This window comes from Polyodon spathula, chromosome 1 (assembly GCF_017654505.1).
Source record: "Polyodon spathula isolate WHYD16114869_AA chromosome 1, ASM1765450v1, whole genome shotgun sequence".
NCBI lineage: Eukaryota > Metazoa > Chordata > Actinopteri > Acipenseriformes > Polyodontidae > Polyodon > Polyodon spathula.
Window position 1 is genome coordinate 2,525,878 of NC_054534.1, and position 21,581 is coordinate 2,547,458.

Here is a 21,581-nt window from a genome sequence, read left to right on the forward strand (position 1 = left end):
CCAAACACAAGGCAGCTATACACAACTCCAACACAAGGCAGCTATACACAACTCTAACACAAGACAGCTATACGCAACTCTAACACAAGGCAGCTATACACAACTCCAACATGGACTATGTGACTGCAACACATTATATTAAATGTAATCCTGGTTCTGTTTCTAGCCTTAGATTTACTGCCATTGAAAAAGTATTCCTTTCGGAGAGAGGTGGCAATATCGTAAATTGTTACAAAGAGAAGCTTATTGGATTTATACACTTAAATCCATGGAACCTTATGGTCTAAACGAGACACTTGAACTTAATTATTTTCTGTAAATCACAATATACTATTTGAAAAAATTATCAATTTGAGTTTCTAAAGCATGTATAACCAATGCATTATCTAAAGCATGTATAACCAATGCATTATCTAAAGCATGTATAACCAATGCATTATCTAAAGCATGTGTAACCAATGCATTATCTAAAGCATGTATAACTAATGCATTATCTAAAGCATGTATAACCAATGCATTATCTAAAGCATGTATAACCAATGCATTATCTAAAGCATGTGTAACCAATGCATTATCTAAAGCATGCAATGCATTATCTAAAGCATGTGTAACTAATGCATTATCTAAAGCATGTGTAACTAATGCATTATCTAAAGCATGTGTAACCAATGCATTATCTAAAGCATGTGTAACTAATGCATTATCTAAAGCATGTGTAACTAATGCATTATCTAAAGCATGTGTAACCAATGCATTATTGTTAACAATATGTGTTAATACTCTCAAACTGTTGTTTCATATGTACTGAATTTGAAATATAGACTATATGTAATACAGATTTAAAGAAAAAAAAATTCTCACCTTTGAATATGTATTGTTGATCTGTCATGAATGTATGTGTTCCTTCACGTTTTTATAGTTGCACTCCCATTGAATGAATCTTGATATTCACATCTAGCTTATTCATTGAAGTATATGTCAGAACCAATACATTTGAATTGAGTCCTTTTCATTAATGATTCAATTACCTATTCAATCTAAATGGCTTAATTTCTGGACTTATATATTGGATTCACTTGACGTTATTCTTAACATCATGATGAAGACATGTATTGTCGAAACGCGTTGTGTGTTTCGTGCTTTTAAACAATAAAGAATTGTTTTTAGATAGAGATTTTTTTGCTACTTACTTTTTCAACAAAAAGTTTTAAATGATTTTAAGGATATAATTGAGCTATCCTGAGTGTGCGACCCACCCAGTCTCTGTGAACAACAAACTAGTGTACTGTGGTTGAGCTTTTACTCAACATTGCTGGGGACTAAACAGAAACTACGTCTTCACATCTATCTATCTATCTATATATATATATATATATATATATATATATATATATATATATATATATATATATATATATATATATATATATATATATTGTACAGGATCGGTAAACTATTAAATTGGGTTTCACAAGCGTCACATTAAAAAAGGTGTTTTTCCACCAAAACAGCAAAGATAAAAACATGTGTGTGTGTGTGTGTGTGTGTGTGTGTGTGTGTATATATATATATATATATATATATATATATATATATCTAATATATTATAGCTATAATATGACACAAGCAGTGTGAAGGTTAATGCTATTTTATACGTGTCTTCACTCACATCTACAGTAAACCCCCTTTATCTGAATCACTACAGCAAAAGGTTTCTCCCAGCCTTCAACCGTATCAAATCAAACAGGCATTTACATGAGAATGTACCAGTTGTTTGTATAAAAGGGGTTCTGATATATGTTCTGTTTCTCTTGGATTTAGCCTCTGTGCTAATGAGATACAACTGTGCTAGACTTGGGTGGCACAGACAAATCAACCCATGTCAAAATAAATAAATGAACAAATAAATAAAAGATACATACAGTAATATTTCCGTTAGCTTTTGTACCTGTGCTGACCCCAGCTGGCACATTCATTAAAGCAATCCATCAATCTTTAATTTGAATCTCAAATTAATATGTGGCTTGCAGCCTCCTTGCATTGAACAGATATGCCTGTGTAAGTTCTTCGCTTATTTGTTTGTGTTCCTTGCATTTCCCTGTGCTGGAGATGTGGAGTTATCTCTTCCTCAGGTCTTGAGCAGCCTCCTCTGGGTTATAGTGGCGGCCGCAGGTGCACAGCCCCGCTGTTCGGACGAGCTGCCAGGATGTAGATGGCATTTTCCTTCAGGAACTCCAGCCAGTCCACTTGTCTGTGGAGCACAACAAACATATTAACTTCCCTGACAGAAACAGGCAACAGCTACCCCCCGTGAGAAATCAAGACAAATTATGTTGCATATTATATTTCAAATGCATACATGTCACATTTCTGTAAGTGCAGTCAAAACAGCAGAAATGGGGTAAAATAGGGAATACATGATTCCAATCTGTGCTGGTATGATTAGCCAGTGAAATTGCTCCCTCCACATAATGCATTATACAGCATTACAGTTTTCTGTAATACTGCACTGAATTAATACTGCAGTGTAGTTTTGCAAGCTACCTGTTGTCATCCTGATCTCTGCTCTTGCCGCTGCCAGAGCTGGCCGGGCTGCTCTCAGATATTGGACCCACATGGCTGATGCTGTGAATGAGACAGGAAGGGTTTCATAAGACTGAGCTCCACTCACAGCACAACACATTGCTTGTGAGCACTTTTATTTTTATTTTACTCAGTTTGATCATTTGTATCAAAAGCAACCATCTGTAAAGCAACGTTATTGAACAAAAATTTGAGTGATCTGCTATTGAAGACCAAAAGGTGTTGCTCCCGGTGCACTGGTGGTGTCTTGTCCAGTGTTTTTGGATCACTGCAGCACTGTTAATACCGGTGACAATATGTTGCCACTGTACAGTTTATTTTAGTAGTTTATGATGAAATCACGACAGCAATGCTTCTTGCTTCCTACTACACAGCAAAGAGTCGTGAAACGGCTGGGAATTTGTACAGATTGTTAATAACAGTTAATTGAAGCTAAACATTTGCACTGTAACTTGAAATAATTATAACTTACAGGCATTAGCAAAGGACGGTAGGTTAAGAAAGCCTGCTAATTTCCCAGCAGTCCGTTTACTGGGGGGGGGTTACATGCCAACTCATTACTTTCCGGTGATGCACATGCATTTAAAAGTACCTTCTTGCAAAGACATTTAAAATGTTTAATCTTTTTGTTCTATCACGTAGCTGGATGTTTAAGAAAGCTTCAGTTGAAGAAGCAAGATCCTATAATAACCTCAGAACCTGTCAGTCAGTAAGGACCAGCTTGTCTGAATACAGCCCAGGCTGGATAAATCCCCCTACTCTTTACCTGGTCCTGGTTTTCATGGATTTGTTTCTGAAGCCATGATTCACAAGGAACCATGTTTCTTTCATTTATTTTTTTCAGAACTCACTATGAAAACGGAGGAAAGTGTTTACACGCCATTGAGCTCTGTCGCTCTCATAATGTATTCTGAAATCATTTTTAACTCTGACCTGTGCCATTGATAGAGATTCTCAAAGACATTGTCATCTCATGGGACACAAGCTCACACATACAGTAGGAGATTAGCTGCCCTCACTGGTGTAGAGGCGTACCTTATTGCTCAGGGGACAACAACTTGACTGCTAAGTCTGGTGGAGAGCCTATTCACCAATTCAGATAACAGAAAGAATACATATTCAAATCAAATGTAAAACTTATACAGCCACTGATATTCAAAGCAATACAGCAAGTAAAAGGGGACTTTAAAAAAATTAAGTACATTCTAGTTTCAGGCAACAAGGGTTATCAAGTGTACATCATGGGTGCAGTTTGAAAACAAGGACAACTGTGCCTGTCAGCTTTGGAAGGAATCCTTTCAGGGAGTCACCAGGGGGAAATTGAACCTCAAACCACCGTAATTACATGCGATTTTCAGCGGATAAATGACTTACCTGAAATTCAACACAGGTGTACACAGTCCAACAAGTCTGTTGAGAAATGGTAAATGTGTGGTACAGGTGAGCTCTTTTTAATGAATGATAATGGTCCTAATTTTAAAATAGCACACCTACTGTATAAAATGCAGTCACCCACAGCACTGCAAGGAATTAACTGGCACTCCATATAAACATATACTGCAGCATATAGTACCATGGCAAAAGCATAGCAAAGTGCAGTAAAACTTAAAGTTACATCTTGGTTAGACATATAAAGTTTTGGTAAAGCATGTAGAAGTATGATCAAGCACAATAAAGCAAAGATCGATGACCCTCTACAAATATTATCAACGACAATCACCCCTGTGCCATCTGTCTGTAGCGGTACCTGCTTCATTTATAAATGAAACACACTCTACATGATGACTGCCTTCCACCAACCTTCACCAAACTTTTATCATCCACTCCTAACCTCCTCTAGCCAGCTCATTCCCAAAATAGTACAGTACAACCAGCCCTTGCAGAAACAAGCAGAACTTCAGTCTGTTTCTCAGAGAAGAAAACAAAAGAACACATTTAATTGCAAGAAGTTTCTACATGTTAAAAAAATTAATTAAAAAAAACCCTGGCCAAAAGATTCTGTGAGATAGAAAGAGCTTCTGTAAGGATGAGGTAAGCACATACTGTAGGAGGTAACATTTGAAAAATAATAATATCTATCTATCTATATCTATCTATCTATCTATCTATCTATCTATATATAGATAGATAGATAGATAGATAGATAGATAGATAGATATTGTGGCAAGGCAGGGCAGGGGTTAAATCCTCCCTGCCAAACACAAGTGTAAATGCGTGTTTTAATTGTTTCATTTTATTGGCAATTGTTCATCACCTGCACCTGGCAGTTATTGTAAAGCCAGGTGCAGAGTTTAAAAGAGAGACAGCCTGTCTGTTCTGCGCTGCCGAGCAGTCAAACGAAAGGTTTACCTTGCTACAGTGTGTAAAACACTGTCCTGTTTATAGTTAGTGTGTTCCTGTATGTTTACTTAGTGCTCAGTGTTTATTTTGTTTTTCTTTATTTTTTTGTGTTACACTATGTAACACAATTTTTGTTCCTGGGTAGTAAGTGTTATTTCCTAATTGCTTATGCCTCAAAGGTATAGAAAATGGCTATTATTCCCCACAAACTTTGCTTTGTGACCAGGACAGTGATATTTCAAAATATCACTATTTCCAATGGGAAAACGGGCAAATGTGTGTCTTTTCGTTCACATAAAGTCAGAAAAAAAACAACATATGAATCCAAATTAACATGTATTTATACTAAAGTAATACAAAAATGACTACAAAAGATTTAGAAGTGAGTAGTTTTTCGAGATTTATGATTATACTGTATTTACGCCATAACCTTTGCTCTCTCTTCCCCTCTGTCCTTGCCTCCACCGCTCTCTCTCACCTCCCTCCTATCAACTCCTTCTCCCAATTCTCTGTAGACTCTGCTGCCTCCACTGTCTTCTCCTCCCTCACCTCCTCCCTCGATTCTCTCTGTCCCCTCACCTCCCGACCTGCCGGCCCCTCCTCTCCCCAACCCTGGCTCTCCTCTTTGCTCTGCTCAGCAAGAACCAAACTGCGCTCTCCTGAAAAGAAATGGAAGAGAAACAAACTCCCTGCAGCCCTAAACCTCTACCGCTCCCTCCTCTCCCCCTTCTCCTCTACTCTCCCCTGTGCTAAATGCTCCTATTGCCAATCTACTATCCAATCCCTCACTAACAACCCCCGGAAACTATTCTCTGCACTTTTTGATAGTAACATTTTCATAGTAAAATTTGTTGCAGCAACTTCTGCTTTGCCAACATGCACTGTGCAAAAATAAAATGTATGCATCATGCAATATGGGGGGAGTGGCCGACAATATGTGTGATCCTGGTATATTCGCAGGTATGCGCCAAGCACAAAACCAGGTTTGTGACGCGCAGAACAAGGATTGTAAAAGGACTGCATTAACTCTGCGCACACTACCATTCCAGCACTGACTACAAACAGGCAAGAATGGGAAACGTGGGTAGAATGCAGCGTGTCCGTCGACACGTGGATGTGAATGATGCAAGGCACACCCAACAACAGCAACCCCGACATAGACGAAGATATGACGAAAGGGTGCACTGGCCTCAGCACACATATGAGGAGCTCAGCAATAAGCAAATCGTGTCCAGGTATCGTCTCAACTCAACTATTCCACATGCTTCCACAAACCTGCCTTGTCTGAGCAATTGGTAGTGTCTGTCTGTATGTGTATCCTTGCTACCGGGACAGCAGTGTCTCGCCACCTCGATCGCTTCATAACCGTTTTGCTGCGATGTGCTGAGGAACATATTAAATTCCCCAGTACCAGAGCAAACAGTGAGGAGTTTATGCAGGGTTTTTATGAGGTTGCGCAGGCAGGTGGGCGTGTCTGCCGCGCTGTGGTAGGTGCAATTGACTGCACCCATGTACGGTTTGCTATCCGGGTACCTGTTGACCGCCTTGATTTTACTTTCACTTTCTTTTTGTTGTTAATAAATCCTGCCTTTGCCAGTGCCGGCGTTTCAACACCAACCTCTGTCTCTTTGTATGCTTGAACAGCGGCTACCCACCCGTGTCCACAATCGTTTGGGTACCTGTTGCTATTGTGTTTTATTTTTGCAGTGGTACAGTTTGGTCCTGTTCTATCAGGATTCCAGTTGTATTCGGAATAGTGGGAAATTTAAATAGCTATTCCATGCCATATAAACATGGTATTCCGAATGAATCCGTCCATATTCTGGATACCAGTATTCCGAAAACGTGATACCGAATACCCCCTTAGTATTAGGATACTATTGGAATACTAGCCCTTCTAGACACCTTATTCAGAAAACCAGTTTTTTTTTTCTAGACACACGAGTCGTTGTTTTATAATCTATAATATATAACAGGATGACTTTTGTGCCCAACAAAGCCTTTGCAAAAACTGTGCACAAATATATTTGTACATGTATGACCCCAAACTGGTTGCTGACTATGCAATATCTTCCTATTTGTTTTTTCTTTAGTTTTTTAGTAGATCAACAGTAAATACCTGGATGTGTGTATGTGTGTGTGTGTGTGTGTGTGTGTGTGTGTGTGTGTGTGTGTGTGTGTGTGTGTGTATATATTTACAATTGAGATTAAAGCCTCTTTTACGAGTGAGACATAGCCAAGCAGGCAGCAGCAAGTCAATCGGACAACAAGAACGAGTACACAATAAAATACAATTAAGACCCAGGCAAATCACATTTAAAACAATAATCAAAATACACAAAAGTACGTAACTCAACTACTTAAAACAATTACAACTCTCAGTCATAAAATCATGCAGTTTACTCTTAAATTGCAATAAAGATATCTGGGTCTGCAGCTTTAGTTTGGACTGGAACTCATTCCAGGACCATGGGGCATAATAAGCAAAGGATCCTTTACCAGCCTCAGTATGTACATTTGGGATTTTAAAATGCAAAAAAGAATGAGATATGAGGCTATGGTTACTATGGGAAGTTATAATGTATTCATTTAAATAAGTATATTCATATATTCATTACATTGAATAGCCTTATATATCAGAATATACCAGTGCTTCAACCTGCGTAAAGCCAAAGAAGTCCAGCCTACCAAATCGTATAATATACAATGATGAGTATTAAATCTTGTATTTGTATTGTACCTCAATGCTGCATGATATAGCGAGTCCAGTTTACCTACAGCTGATGGTGAAGCAAACCTACATAGTGCATCACCATAGTCAATTTGCGGCAAAAACATACAAGCAATAAGCCTCCTTTTTTGTTTCCATAAACAAACAGTTCTGTAACTGTAATTTCTGGCCGTTTATGCAGCCGTCCAGTCTGCTGAATGTCGACGTTGCTAATTGTACAGAGACTGTTCATGTATTGAGAAATCATAATAGGCTACAATTAGCATTTTAGGGGCGTATTTAGAATTAATTATTATTCTTACAGAAAAAAAATAATGTCATAATGAAAAAAAATCCATTCCAGCGACACTCAAAACCTTACAGACTAGGGTTAATCATGCTGTTCAAATGGGTGAGTAGAATGAATAACATAATGCATTTCTATGTATTGTGTATATAAAAATGCTTGCTGTTTACTTTGCAGTTGAATGAACTCGTTACATTTACAAATCAGAGAGTGCACTACCACAGTAGACTTTTTCATGGCATGACTCATCCAACTTTGTAGGATCAGCTGGCCTTTAAAGAAACCTATATAGTATTTCCTTGTGATACAATACTGTCCATATTCAATAAAACAGTGGCGTTATCAGTACATTAATTTGAAAACTCGGCTCCTAGCTGTGGAGCCAATTGTGTATTTGAGTGGTCCGTATGTATGTGTGCACGATATATTGTGTGGTCACGCCTGGTGTCATATCGGTACATACTGTGTGCAGTTGCTATATTGGTAGTGAATGTGCAGACGGTTTTGTGAGGCATAAACAGATTTGCGAATTGCTAAAAAAACTGTTATATTCCAATGTCTCGCAATTGCTTTGTGCCGTTTTGGAATATCTCTCATTTTGTGCCAAAGAACTATTTTTTTGCGAGGCACAAATTTAGCGAGGGGATGGAGTGAAGATCAAAGATCGGGCCCTGCATCTCTTATAAAAGCACAACAAAGTGAAATAAAGCACAAATTTAGTGAAAGCACGAGTGAAAGCAGATCGGGGTATAAAAGCACAACAAAGTGAAATAAAGCACCGTGAAAGCACGGCAAAGCACAGGTAATCACTGTAAAGACGTTTACAGAGGTACGGTAAAGCATATTAAAAAAACATGACAAACCCTGATGAACAGTGGGGAAAGCATGGGGAAACTGTAAAAATACAATACAAATTTACCAGGGTAAGCTTTTCGTAGGGGCACTTGGCTGGCTTCACCCTAAAAAGCTGGACTCCAAGTCATTTGCATCATGACAGTGATATTTAGCTGAAGCTGCTCAGTTACCTCACATTGCAGGACTGGGACTCCTTGGTGTGCTTGCGGAACCAGGTGTGCTGTGCTTTCTTTGACTCGCCTCCTGTGATGAGGCCATCCTTGTCCTGGTCGAGGGCAGTGAAGGCTGCCCTCGCCCGCTCCCTCTCCTTCGCCGTCAGCAAACGTACCAGAGAGTTCTGCACAAGACCAAGAGATGGAGCTGTTCACAAACTGGATCTCTTTCAACCACTACACCACTGGCTTTAAATGTGTTTACTCCAGCCTTTCATTTCATGAAAGAAGAAAATACCTCATTACACAATGAAAAACAGACAACTTGAGACAAACAACTTCAGACCTTGAATTATATTATTTAATTGTTTGATTCAAGACATTAAAAACTGTAATACGTTATTTCAAAATATCCCTCTTATGTCTTTATGATGCGCCACGAAGGGCAATTTAACTTAGCAAACAGTGTGATTTATGGTTAAACTGTGTGACTGTGGGAACACCTGCGAAGGGAAGTGAGATGGAAATGTTCATGGTGATAAATGGAGCGCACTGTTTAAAAGCAGTGCTGCTCAGTTGTAGATCTACTGGTGGATACAAACAGAGCACATCTGACTGTGGTTTACCTTGCTGCGGAACTTCTCCACCACCCTGATGGACTCATGGTAGAGGAAGTCTGCCCACTCGATCTGCCCCCTCTTCTCAGGGTCCAGGGCAGAGAACTGCCCCAGTTCCAGCTCCTCCATCTCTTCAGTCATCTGCTCGTTGGACAGTTGCCTTGACACAAAATGCTTGTAGCTGAGGAAGTCATCAGTCCCCAGACAGGACTCTGAAACATCACAGACACACCCCGTTACTGGCATGGCACGATCTTGGCTTCCTGGACGTTCAGAAGCTTTTGTCATGTAATCTGACAGACTGACAGCTTTCACTGCTTTCACTACCCATCTGTTATGCAGTCCAAGAAGATCCCTTTCTCCTTCATGACTACATATTCCAGTGGGGAGGCAATTTTAGAAATGAGTGTTTCAAACTGGGTAGCAAAAACAGCAGTCAGATAATTGATAACGACAAGTGACGGCATCAAGGCATTTCTGATATAATTCTGCAAACATACACAACCATTCTCTACTTATATTTCAACAGATGACTTAAATAGGACAACATGCTAGTGTGGGTGTCATTTGGATGAAAATGTTGGCTGCTGCAGCACAAGGGACAGATCTTATATGTGTGTGTGTGTGTGTGTGTGTGTGTGTGTGTGTGTGTGTGTGTGTGTGTGTGTGTGTATATATATATATATATGCAGTAGGCAGGTGTGAAAAATGCTGTAAAGTAAGAATGCTTTCAAAAATAGACATGTTAATAGATTATATTTATCAATTAACTAAATGCAAAGTGAGTGAACAGAAGAAAAATCTAAATCAAATGTGACCACCCTTTGCCTTCAAAACAGCATCAATTCTTCAATTCAATATGTAGGTCGAAACACAATCATTAACTGAAACAGAAACAGTTGTGTAGGAGGAATAAAACTGGGTGAGGAACAGCCAAACTCAGCTAACAAGGTGAGGTTGCTGAAGACAGTTTACTGTCAAAAGTCATACACCTCGGCAAGGCTGAGCACAGCAACAAGACACAAGGTAGTTATACTGCATCAGCAAGGTCTCCCCCAGGCAGAAATTTCAAGACAGACAGGGGTTTCCAGATGTGCTGTCCAAGCTCTTTTAAAGAAGCACAAAGAAACGGGCAACTTTGAGGACCGTAGACGCAGTGTTCGGCCTAGGAAACTTATTGCAGCAGATGAAAGACACATCATGCTTACTTCCCTTCACAATCAGAAGATGCTCAGCAATGCCATCAGCTCAGAATTGGCAGAAAACAGTGGGACCCCGGTACATCCATCTACTGTCTGGAGAAGTCTGGTCAGAAGTGGCCTTCATGCAAGACTTGCGGCCAAAAAGCCATACTTCCGATGTGGAAACAAGGCCAAGCGAAATATTTGGCTGTAGCAGAAGCCAGTTTGTTCGCCGAAGGGCTGGAGAGCGGTACACAAATGAGTGTCTGCAGGCAACAGTGAAGCATGGTGGAGGTTCCTTGCAAGTTTGGGGCTGCATTTCTACAAATGGAGTTGGGGATTTGGTCAGAATTAATGGTCTCCTCAATGCTGAGAAGTACAGGCAGATACTTATCCATCATGCAATACCATCAGGGAGGCATCTGAAAGGCCCCAAACTTATTCTGCAGCATGACAACGACCCCAAACATACAGCGAAAGTCATTAAGAACTATCTTCAGCGTAAAGAAGAACAAGGAGTCCTGGAAGTGATGGTATGGCCCCCACAGAGTCCTGATCTCAACATCATCGAGTCTGTCTGGGATTACATGAAGAGAGAGAAGCAACTGAGGCTGCCTAAATCCACAGAAGAACTGTGGTTAGTTCTCCAAGATGTTTGGGCCAACCTACCTGCCGAGTTCCTTCAAAAACTGTGTGAAGTATAACTAGAAGAATTGATGCTGTTTTGAAGGCAAAGGGTGGTCACATTTGATTTAGATTTTTTCTGTTCACTCAATTTGCATTCTGTTAATTGATAAATATAATCTATTAACATGTCTATTTTTGAAAGCATTCTTACTTTACAGCATTTTTTCACACCTGCCTAAAACTTTTGCACAGTATTGTATGTATGTGTATATATATATATATATATATATATATATATATATATATATATATATATATATATATATATACAGTGCCTTGCAAAAGTATTCAGACCCATGACCAATTCTTTCATATTACTGAATTACAAATGGTACATTGAAATTTCGTTGTTTGATATTTTATTTTTAAACACTGAAACTCAAAATTAATTATTGTAAGGTGACATTGGTTTTATGTTGGGAAATATTTTTAAGAAAAATAAAAAACTGAAATATCTTGCTCACATAAGTATTCAACCCCTGTGCTGTGGAAGCTCCCAGTTTGCACCGATGAAAGAAATTGCCCTAACGAGGACTCAATTTCCTTACCATTGGCCTCCACCTGTGAACCATTAAAGTTGCTGTCACATATATATATATATGGCAGACTTCTTGACACCACTTTTTCCAGCTGAACAGTATCATAGTGCTGTCATGGTCAGCTTGACCTCCTGTTTCCAACTGAACACTCACATGAAAAGTTTGAAAGCACATACATGACAACCACAGTCTGGTCACTTCCAGTGTCATTCGAGTAAAATGCAGGTATTCCTACAAGTATTGGTTTCCGAGTACAAGTATGATTACGAGTAGGAGTAATGGGCTCTCTGCACACAAACTGTAAGTATCACATTATGTTGATTCACAAAGCATACCTGGGATTATATTGCACTGTTTGAAGGTCTCCATGAGGCTGTACACCTCCTCTTCTGTCAGCAGCAGGTTGATGTTGTCCTGCAGGATAAAACACAGTAATTTCAGGAATTGGAGAGGAGCATACACCCTATTGAGCTTGGAAATGATTCCACTTCAGCAAAACGAGTGAAACTGCTTGTGGCAGGACGTTGGTGATATTTTTTTATAAATTAAAGAGAGAGATTTTTGGAGCGCAATTGAGTGTGCGGTTCTCTCCTTTTCTATATGGAAATGTCAATACTAACAGGATGTATCTGATCAATATAACAAAAACTTCTAAGTGGAAATGTTCTGAATAATACTGACGTTCTACAGTAGCAAAATAATTACAGAAAGCTCAGATCACCACAACAATTGGTGGAGCCTGCTCCACTTATCAGCATAACAACAGCAACACTGTGTTTATTCTGAAATTGAAACTCATTAATGGAGACCATTAACATTAAGGGCTGGTTTCACAGACTCTGACCAGCTCAAGTCTTTGCCTACCTAATGTTACTTTAGGTACGGTGGTAAATACTGTAGACTAGGCCATACAAGAACTGAAACAGATAACAATCCTCTTGTTGTAGTGTTTATATTTACTAAAATATAACTTTGGTCATTTTACTTTAAACAAATGATAAAAATGTAATTATTTTTTACATTCACTTTTCTTTCTAAATGTAGAGCAGGTCACATGGTCACATGATTGGAGTGGAACGGAGGAAGGCTGTTCAGTTCCAAGTTCCAGTTCAGATTGACTAGGACTTATAATAACTGGAGACTGGAGGAGCACCACAACCCAGAATCACAAACATTGTAAAATAGTATATATATATATATATATATATATATATATATATATATATATATATATAATATATATATGTGTGTGTGTGTGTGTGTGTGTGTATGTGTGTGTGTGTGTGTGTGTGTGTGTGTGTGTGTGTGTGTGTGTGTGTGTGTGTGTGTGTGTGTGTGTGTGTGTGTGTGTGTGTGTGTGTGTGTATGTGTGTGTGTGTGTATATATATATATAAATAAACACACACACAAACACACACTGAGTGTACAAAACATTAGGAACACCTTCAGAACAGCTTCAATTCGTCAGGGCATGGACTCTACAAGGTGTCGAAAGTGTTCCACAGGGATGCTGGCTCATGCTGACTTCAATGCTTCTCACAGTTGTGTCAAGTTGTAGTAGATCTCTACTCCGAATAGCACGTTCCACCTCATCCCACAGATGCTCAATTGGATTGAGATATGGTGACTGAGCAGGCCATTGCAGTAAGCTGAATTCACTGTCATGTTCGTGGAACCATTCCTGGTCAAGCCTAGCCTTGTGGCATGGGGCATTAGCCTGCTGAAAAAATCCATTAGCAGATGGATACACTGCTGCCATGAAGGGATGCACCTGATTGGCAGTGATGTTCAGATATCCTGTGGCATTCAAACGTTGCTTCACTTTTATCAAGGGGCCCAATGTGTGCCATGAAAACACACCCCACCACCACCAGCCTGTAATATTGACACGTGGCATGATGGATGCATGTACTCATGTAGTTTTCTCCATACCCTGTCCAGTGTTTTCATTCTTTAGCCCACTGCAACCGCAGTTTCTTGTGTTTTGCTGAAAGAAGTGGAACTATATTTGTCAGCTGCCACACCCCATCCGTGTCAAGGTATGACAAGTTGTGCATTCTTTTATGGGTCTTTCGGCACCAATGTTGTACTGGACTGTCATTTGACTAACTGTAGCCCGTCTGTTGCTCTGCACGATTCTCCATTGGTGTCTTTCATCAATGAGCCATTTTTGACCACTGGCCTATTGTTGACTGGATGTCCTTTGGGTGTTGGACCATCCTTGATACACACGGGAAACTGTTGAGCGTGAAAAACCCAGCAGCGTTGCAGTTCTTGACACACTCAAACCAGCACCCCTGGCACCTACTACCATATCCCGTTCGAAGGCACTTAAATCTTTTGTCTTGCTCATTTACCCTCTGAATGACACACATACACAATCCATGTCTCAATTGTGTCAAGGCTTAAAAATTCTTCTTTAACCTGTCTCCCCCTCATCTACACTGACTGAAGTGGATTTAAGGGATCATAGTTTTCACCTGGATTCAGTCAGTCTATTTCATGGAAAGGGCAGGTGTTCCTAATGTTTTGTACAGTCAGTGTGTGTGTGTGTGTGTGTGTGTGTGTGTGTGTGTGTGTATATATATATATATATATATATATATATATATATATATATATATATATATATATATATATATATATATATAATGAAAGTCATTTGAAGCTACTCATTCTTTATACAGATCAATCCATTTGAAAAGAGCCATTCAAAATGAAAATAATAAGCCACATTATTTTGACAAGGATGTGTTATCCATGTAGATGGGAGCTCATCTGAGGCTTGTTGAGTTGTGAGAGGCCCCACACAGCAGCTAGACAGGGGTACTCACTGTTCCCTGCTTAGTAAGTATCTAAGGTAGCAGACATCTTCAGCTAAGAGCAAACTGTCAGTAATAATGTGCCTGGGAAAGGTGAATCATTTCAGTGTTTAGTTCCTGAGTCACGGCACAAACGGTTCAGGCCTCAGGGACCTGCAGTCATGCTCCGGCTCTTTCACTCTGCAGCTTGCATACCAAGAGATCCATACATGTTTATTAAAGGCATGCAAGCAAAATACACCTTTAAACATTAAAAGAGTTGGTGGTGGCTTACTTTTTTAAGCCCAATTGTTGCAAGTGTAACAGGCTGCCATTGAAACTGGACATGGTATCAGAAATGTTTGCACCTCTTTCCATCTAGTTTAAAGAGCTCTGCATAGGAAGGGCTCTGTATTATTAAAGTCTTGAACAGAAATGTGTCTTTTATGTTAAAAAAATTTTCAGACATTTAAAAAAAAAAAAAAAAAAAACATGCATTTAATAAATTTAAAGAAGAGCACCAGGATTATAATTCATATGTAAATCCACTGTGTGATTGCTGAATATGAGCAAAGCCTCACTGTTATCAGTAAGCTTTGTCCTCCCCTTCCTCAATGCCTCAAGCACTACAAATCCCGAATATCAATCTCCTATTCTATTGAAAGCAAGCCTTTATGACTGGAAGTTTATATGTCTATAGGTTATCATACTTCTCAGTTGTCTGATTACACACAATCAGATTAGATCATCAGAATACATCACATTTTGGAATTCAGTGATCCAGTTATCTGTTTACTTATGATGATCATATTATACAAGTATAAAGAAGAGAGCTTCTAAAACAACTATTTGTAATATTCCCTGGATTATCATTTGATTTATAAATAAAACATATAAAATGCCTTGTATGGTATGAAAATGCAGTTATTTTAACAGACCTGTGGGGAATCTGACCAGGCATGCAGCAGGAGAATGAAAACAGATCTTTACTGTTTACCATTTGATAAGTAGTTGACTAATCAGTTTTAAGACAAATTTGAAAACCTTTGCTCCCTGTTACATTGTAACAAGCAGTGTCTGTGAGCCTCATCAATCACTGCTGCTCAGCAAACACTGGTGGGGAATGGAGGTGACACCATTACACCTCTGCAAAATGAATCACGCTCTTCTGTGAGGCGATTAGTATGCCAGTCATGTACCTCAAAGGTGTTCAATTCAAATCCAGCCTCAGACACAGCTGAAACTTCTAAAACATTCATATGGTACTTTAATGAAGTGTAAGTAAAAATGAGTATGTTGGGTATGTCATGTGATCCACTAGACCTATGCACTGCAAGCTTTGTGAAACTATTCAGCAACAACCATGGGATCAGCAGCATGAAAGAGCTCAGTGACATCACAAGGTCATGCTAGCTGGTGTCCGTGCAACAAGCTGACCCCTCAAAGCAGTAGCTGCACAGACCAACATATCCATCAGGACTGTCTCCAGGGGGTACCATCGGAAAACACCCCTCCCCATCAAACCCATCGGAAAACACCCCTCCCCATCAAACCCATCGGAAAACACCACTCCCCATCAAACCCATTGGAAAACACCCCTCCCCATCAAACCCATTGGAAAACATCGCCCCATCAAACCCATAGATGCTTGCAACCCACTGTGAGGAGCTATGATGGACAAAATCTAACAAACCAGAAAAGACAGACCCCTTTCCACACAGACAATGAATGCACTGGGAGCAATGCAATGACAAACAATAAATGGGCCTTTAAATGGCCTGATTTTTGTTTGTTAAATGAACACAAGCAGCTCCTCAGCCAGAGAGTCTCTTGAACCAACACAAGCAGTTGACAAATCAGCACATCTAGAGCTCTGATGTGAAACTGTTCTTAATTGTTCAGCCTCTCTTCCTTAAGCTGCTCAGGCTCTAATCTGTCCAGCTCTTGAGCAATGAAAAGCATTTGTTTGAGTCTTCTGGGGAAGTTAACGTGAGTGCTTGCTTCTTAGCTCGTCCTTCTTCTCTTCCACTCTTCACTTACCTGATCTGCTCCCATTACTCGTCTTTGCTGTTTGTTACTAGTTGGTCCGGATTCTTAAACATATTTCTCCATGCTGTTGTTTCAATTGCAATTGCTTGGTGTGATTCGTTATTTTCAGTTTGTATGTTGTTGCAATGTCACTCCCAAACAGTTCTCCCACCATTGTCATTTTGAAGTGTTTGTCAGAGCTTCCATGTAATATCCTAGACAAGAAGCAGTACCGTTTTAAATTATAGGGCTTGCCTAGCCATGTCGTTGCATTGTATTAAATGGATAATTACCAATAGCCTTTCATAGCATCTACTGTATACTAACACCCAAATGAACAACATCTTCTTACTTAGGAACACCATGGCACAGGATATTTACATTTACATGGCAATTGTTTCATCAGTAGTAGTTGTGTAAGAGCAGGAATCAGGTTGTTACCATATTATAACAATCGTATTACACAGTTATGTATGCCCTGTCATCGAAAGTGCTATAAATAAACTGCGATTGTGTTTCCCGTTTGTATTTTTTGTGCATCTGTCTTCAAGGGATGGTTGGTAAATGGTAAAATCTAATGCAATAGAAAGAACAGCATTTATTAAAGCTTAGACAACAAATACTACATTATACATATTTTCATCGCAAATTTGATGTTTGGCCTCGCCCTTCTAGGTACCCCTGACTGCCTGACTGTCAGGCTGACTGTAGGGAAGCCATGGGCAGGGGGGCAGGATAGCTGCCCCCCCCCCCCCCCTTAGACAAAACCAAAAAACAGGAGGCCAACTCTGATGTACAACAGGGAGGAATGGACTGAGGTAAGATAGAAAGCCCTTTTTAGCTGATTATTGGACTGTTGTTTATCGAATGATGAATGAGATACTAGCCATTTGACTGATAATGAGGGTGCCTAATATGTGTGATGTTTACAATTTTAATCTAGCTTAAAAGTGAGTTCACTGCCGGAAACACCACATTGCAGAATTTTGTTTAACTTCAAAGAAAATAAAAAAACAATATTGTCCAGGTGTTCTGAACTCATTGATCCAAATAATTAGCAAAATTAAAACATGTCACATATTCAGATGTTAACATACAGATCTACAATATCCTGAATGTCCCAACAGGGTAGTTAGCAGCACTGTGGCTGCATGTTCAGTAATATTGCATTGCATCCACAACACACATTCCCCTGGGGTGATAAGACATACTGGATAAGGTGATTAACCTCAGTTTAAATAATTGCTAAGCATACTTAAACTTAATACTTCCCTCTAGGATATTCTGATACTTCAGAGCTATAACTGAAATGTTGCTGCTACTTCCTGGTTCATAATCACTTTCTGTGTTGTTGTTTCTGTGCTGTTGTGTCTGTATTGATGTTTCTGTGCTGTTGTGTCTGTGTTGTTGTGTCTGTGCTGTTGTTTCTCTGTTGTTGTGTCTGTGCTGTTGTTTCTGTGCTGTTGTGTCTGTGCTGTTGTTTCTGTGTTGTTGTTTCTGTGCTGTTGTGTCTGTGCTGTTGTTTCTGTGCTGTTGTGTCTGTGCTGTTGTTTCTGTGTTGTTGTTTCTGTGCTGTTGTGTCTGTGCTGTTGTTTCTGTGTTGTTATGTCTGTGTTGTTGTGTCTGTGCTGTTGTTTCTGTGCTGTTGTTTCTGTGCTGTTGTGTGTGTGTTGTTGTTTCTGTGCTGTTGTGTCTGTGCTGTTGTTTCTGTGCTGTTGTGTCTGTGCTGTTGTTTCTGTGTTGTTGTGTCTGTGCTGTTGTTTCTGTGTTGTTGTGTCTGTGCTGTTGTGTCTGTGTTGTTGTGTCTGTGCTGTTGTTTCTGTGTTGTTGTGTCTGTGCTGTTGTTTCTGTGTTGTTGTGTCTGTGCTGTTGTTTCTGTGCTGTTGTGTCTGTGCTGTTGTTTCTGTGTTGTTGTTTCTGTGCTGTTGTTTCTGTGCTGTTGTGTCTGTGCTGTTGTTTCTGTGTTGTTGTGTCTGTGTTGTTGTATCTGTGCTGTTGTTTCTGTGCTGTTGTTTCTGTGCTGTTGTGTGTGTGTTGTTGTTTCTGTGCTGTTGTGTCTGTGGTGTTGTTTCTGTGCTGTTGTGTCTGTGGTGTTGTTTCTGTGTTGTTGTGTCTGTGGTGTTGTGTCTGTGCTGTTGTGTCTGTGTTGTTGTGTCTGTGCTGTTGTGTCTGTGCTGTTGTGTGTGTGTGTGTTGTTGTTTCTGTGCTGTTGTGTCTGTGTTGTTGTTTTTGTGCTGTTGTGTCTGTGTTGTTGTGTCTGTGCTGTTGTGTCTGTGTTGTTGTGTCTGTGCTGTTGTTTCTGTGTTGTTGTGTGTGTGCTGTTGTGTGTGTGTTGTTGTTTCTGTGCTGTTTGTTCTGTGTTGTTGTTTCTGTGCTGTTGTTTCTGTGCTAAATCCAATGACACAGCTGCAATCAGACCATGTGATTTACGATGCCGGGATGCAGCAGTTTATTTATGACGTTGCATTTGAAAATTTGCAATTGTAAAAAACATAATGTCAGAAAATAGATTGTGAGCGGCTGTTTTTGCACTCTTTATTCATGCTGTGCTGTTAATGTGTCTCCAGGTATGCCTTACTAATTGCGTGTCTAACTCTGATCACTGTAAACTTGAACCCATAATGCATTTCTTCCATTAGGCTGACAGGGTTAAATATCAGCCTCCAAAAAAGCATAAGCCTTAGAGGTGCTAGCTTGTATGCAGATCCCAAATCACATATAATCCAGCTAAACTGTACCAGATACTGTGCTTCCCCAGAAATACAGCATCAGTTTCCAGGCTGTTGTTTTTATCCTGCTCGTACATTAGTTACGAGCTAATACTCACAAAGAGAACCCTCCGCAGCCCTGGATAAAAGCAAGGCCACTCTACATTCTGCATCACATAAATGAATGCCTCGTACTTCTCGGTTATTTTTATTCATTTATGGGCCTTCTGAAGGTGTTCTCTAATTAAGTGTAATTTTACATTGGGAGTCAGACTCAGTACCTGAAACTTGTAGATGCAGGGCTAAAAAAAATATAAATAAAAGTACGAATAAAGCAAGAAATCACTGCACACACACTAAGCGTTAATTATATCTCTCTTCTAAATAATACATAAGATGGACTTCTGAAATTAATAGCCAACAGCATTTGCAATATCTGTTTAAACTTTTTTAGTTGTTGTTGTTGCTTTTTTCTGTGCAATGTGTGCCAACATTGGCAGAAAACTGATCTTGAAGGAAATACTCTTAAAATACATTTTCACTGCGGGGAGAAAGACCCATTCGCTGCATACAGCTGGGTTAATAAAATTCATTTTTTAAAAAAGTTTCAGGAAAGTCTTTCTAGATATAGCGCGAGTGAAACATGTTTAACTGTATTTCCCTCTCCATTGCAACTCCTACATTGGGACCCCTCTGAAAATGTAGAGGATCGTCTCCAATACTAATTACAGTTTGCTCACACAAGAGGAGGCAGCTTATGTATATTCATGACCAAGATGCTTGGATTAAAACATTTCTATATCATTGTAATGCATATGGTAGAATCTATTTTTCTTTGCGGTATTTTACTGCAGAATAACAGTGTGTAAAATAATCACTTGTTTTACTGATTTAGTTTCATCTTTATTGTTTATTTTGTATGAGAAAACAAATCTGCTGAGAATGTAACCTTCCTGCTCTGCCAATTATGTAAAAAAAATAAGGAATTCGATGGAAATGCTGTCAGATTCCATGGTGTTACAAATACAATTTCTATGTATCTGGAAAATTAAACAAATCGTCTGTGAGTCCCATATTTTCTGTGTGGGTGACGCATGCCCATAGGTTACAATGACCCACATTCATTCTAGATTCCGGCCTTTAGCACCTTCATAAGGCCGAGCAGTTTTAATATATATATATCTAATATATTATATATATATATATATATAATATAGATATATATATATATATATCTATATATATATATATAAATATAATGACATATTTTTTTTCATAATTGACAATGTTTTACATAAGGAGTATCAAAGCAATGTTCAAGAAAATTGAAAATTGTCTCTAAATCTTGAATTCCTCAAAATGTTCTGCTCCCTTACATTCAGGAATGACAAACTTGTGCCTATGCTACCTATATTTATAGTAATAAAAGTCATGGACCTGTTAACAATAATTAGTGACAAAAGGTTAATTAGGTAACATGCTAGTTAACTCAGAGAACATCTAACAAAGACACTTTTATACTTTTATACTATACTTTTATGCCAGTGTTCTAACACCATGTTGTACACATTTCAGACTTTTAACTGATTTGGGCTTCAGACTGAAATCCCCTTGCTTTGGGTGAGATTTACATTTTCATTTAAAAATTACATTTTTGAACGCAATTCACTTATGATTATCAGCGAATATAATTACACGTATCATATAATGAAATATTAAGTGTTTATAGACAAGTTTATACAGTTAAAAGCATAGATAATCATGAAAAACCTGGTTTCAAGCAGGTGTACTCAAACTTTTGACTGGTACTGTATATATATATATATATATATATATATATATATATATATATATATATATATATATATATATATATATATATATATATATATATATATGGTGGTATATATATACCATATGGTATGCTGATTTAAAGTGTTTCTGTTCCACAAAACATTGTTAATTTTTTGTTTTGCACGTTCCTCTTCACTCTGGTGCACTTGTTGCAGTTTCAACATTTAAATGATTATAAGCAGCTTCTCACCAGTGAATGAAAACAAACTTACAATGTG

At 38.8% G+C, this 21,581-nt stretch overlaps 1 protein-coding gene across 1 annotated transcript in view; it reads right to left on the minus strand.

Annotated features, from left to right (window-relative positions):
* Positions 1-1,621: 1,621 nt before the first annotated feature.
* The window catches only part of LOC121329502 (PHD finger protein 24-like), a 45,037-nt gene continuing 25,077 nt past the window's right edge, over positions 1,622-21,581 (minus strand). Inside the window, exons 4-8 of the mRNA XM_041275128.1 lie at positions 12,307-12,385; positions 9,574-9,776; positions 8,966-9,132; positions 2,545-2,625; positions 1,622-2,251 (exon numbers count right to left, since the gene is read on the minus strand). Of these exons, the coding sequence (XP_041131062.1) occupies positions 2,155-2,251; positions 2,545-2,625; positions 8,966-9,132; positions 9,574-9,776; positions 12,307-12,385 (627 nt within the window). The 3' untranslated portion in view covers positions 1,622-2,154. The remainder of the gene's footprint in view (positions 2,252-2,544; positions 2,626-8,965; positions 9,133-9,573; positions 9,777-12,306; positions 12,386-21,581) is intronic.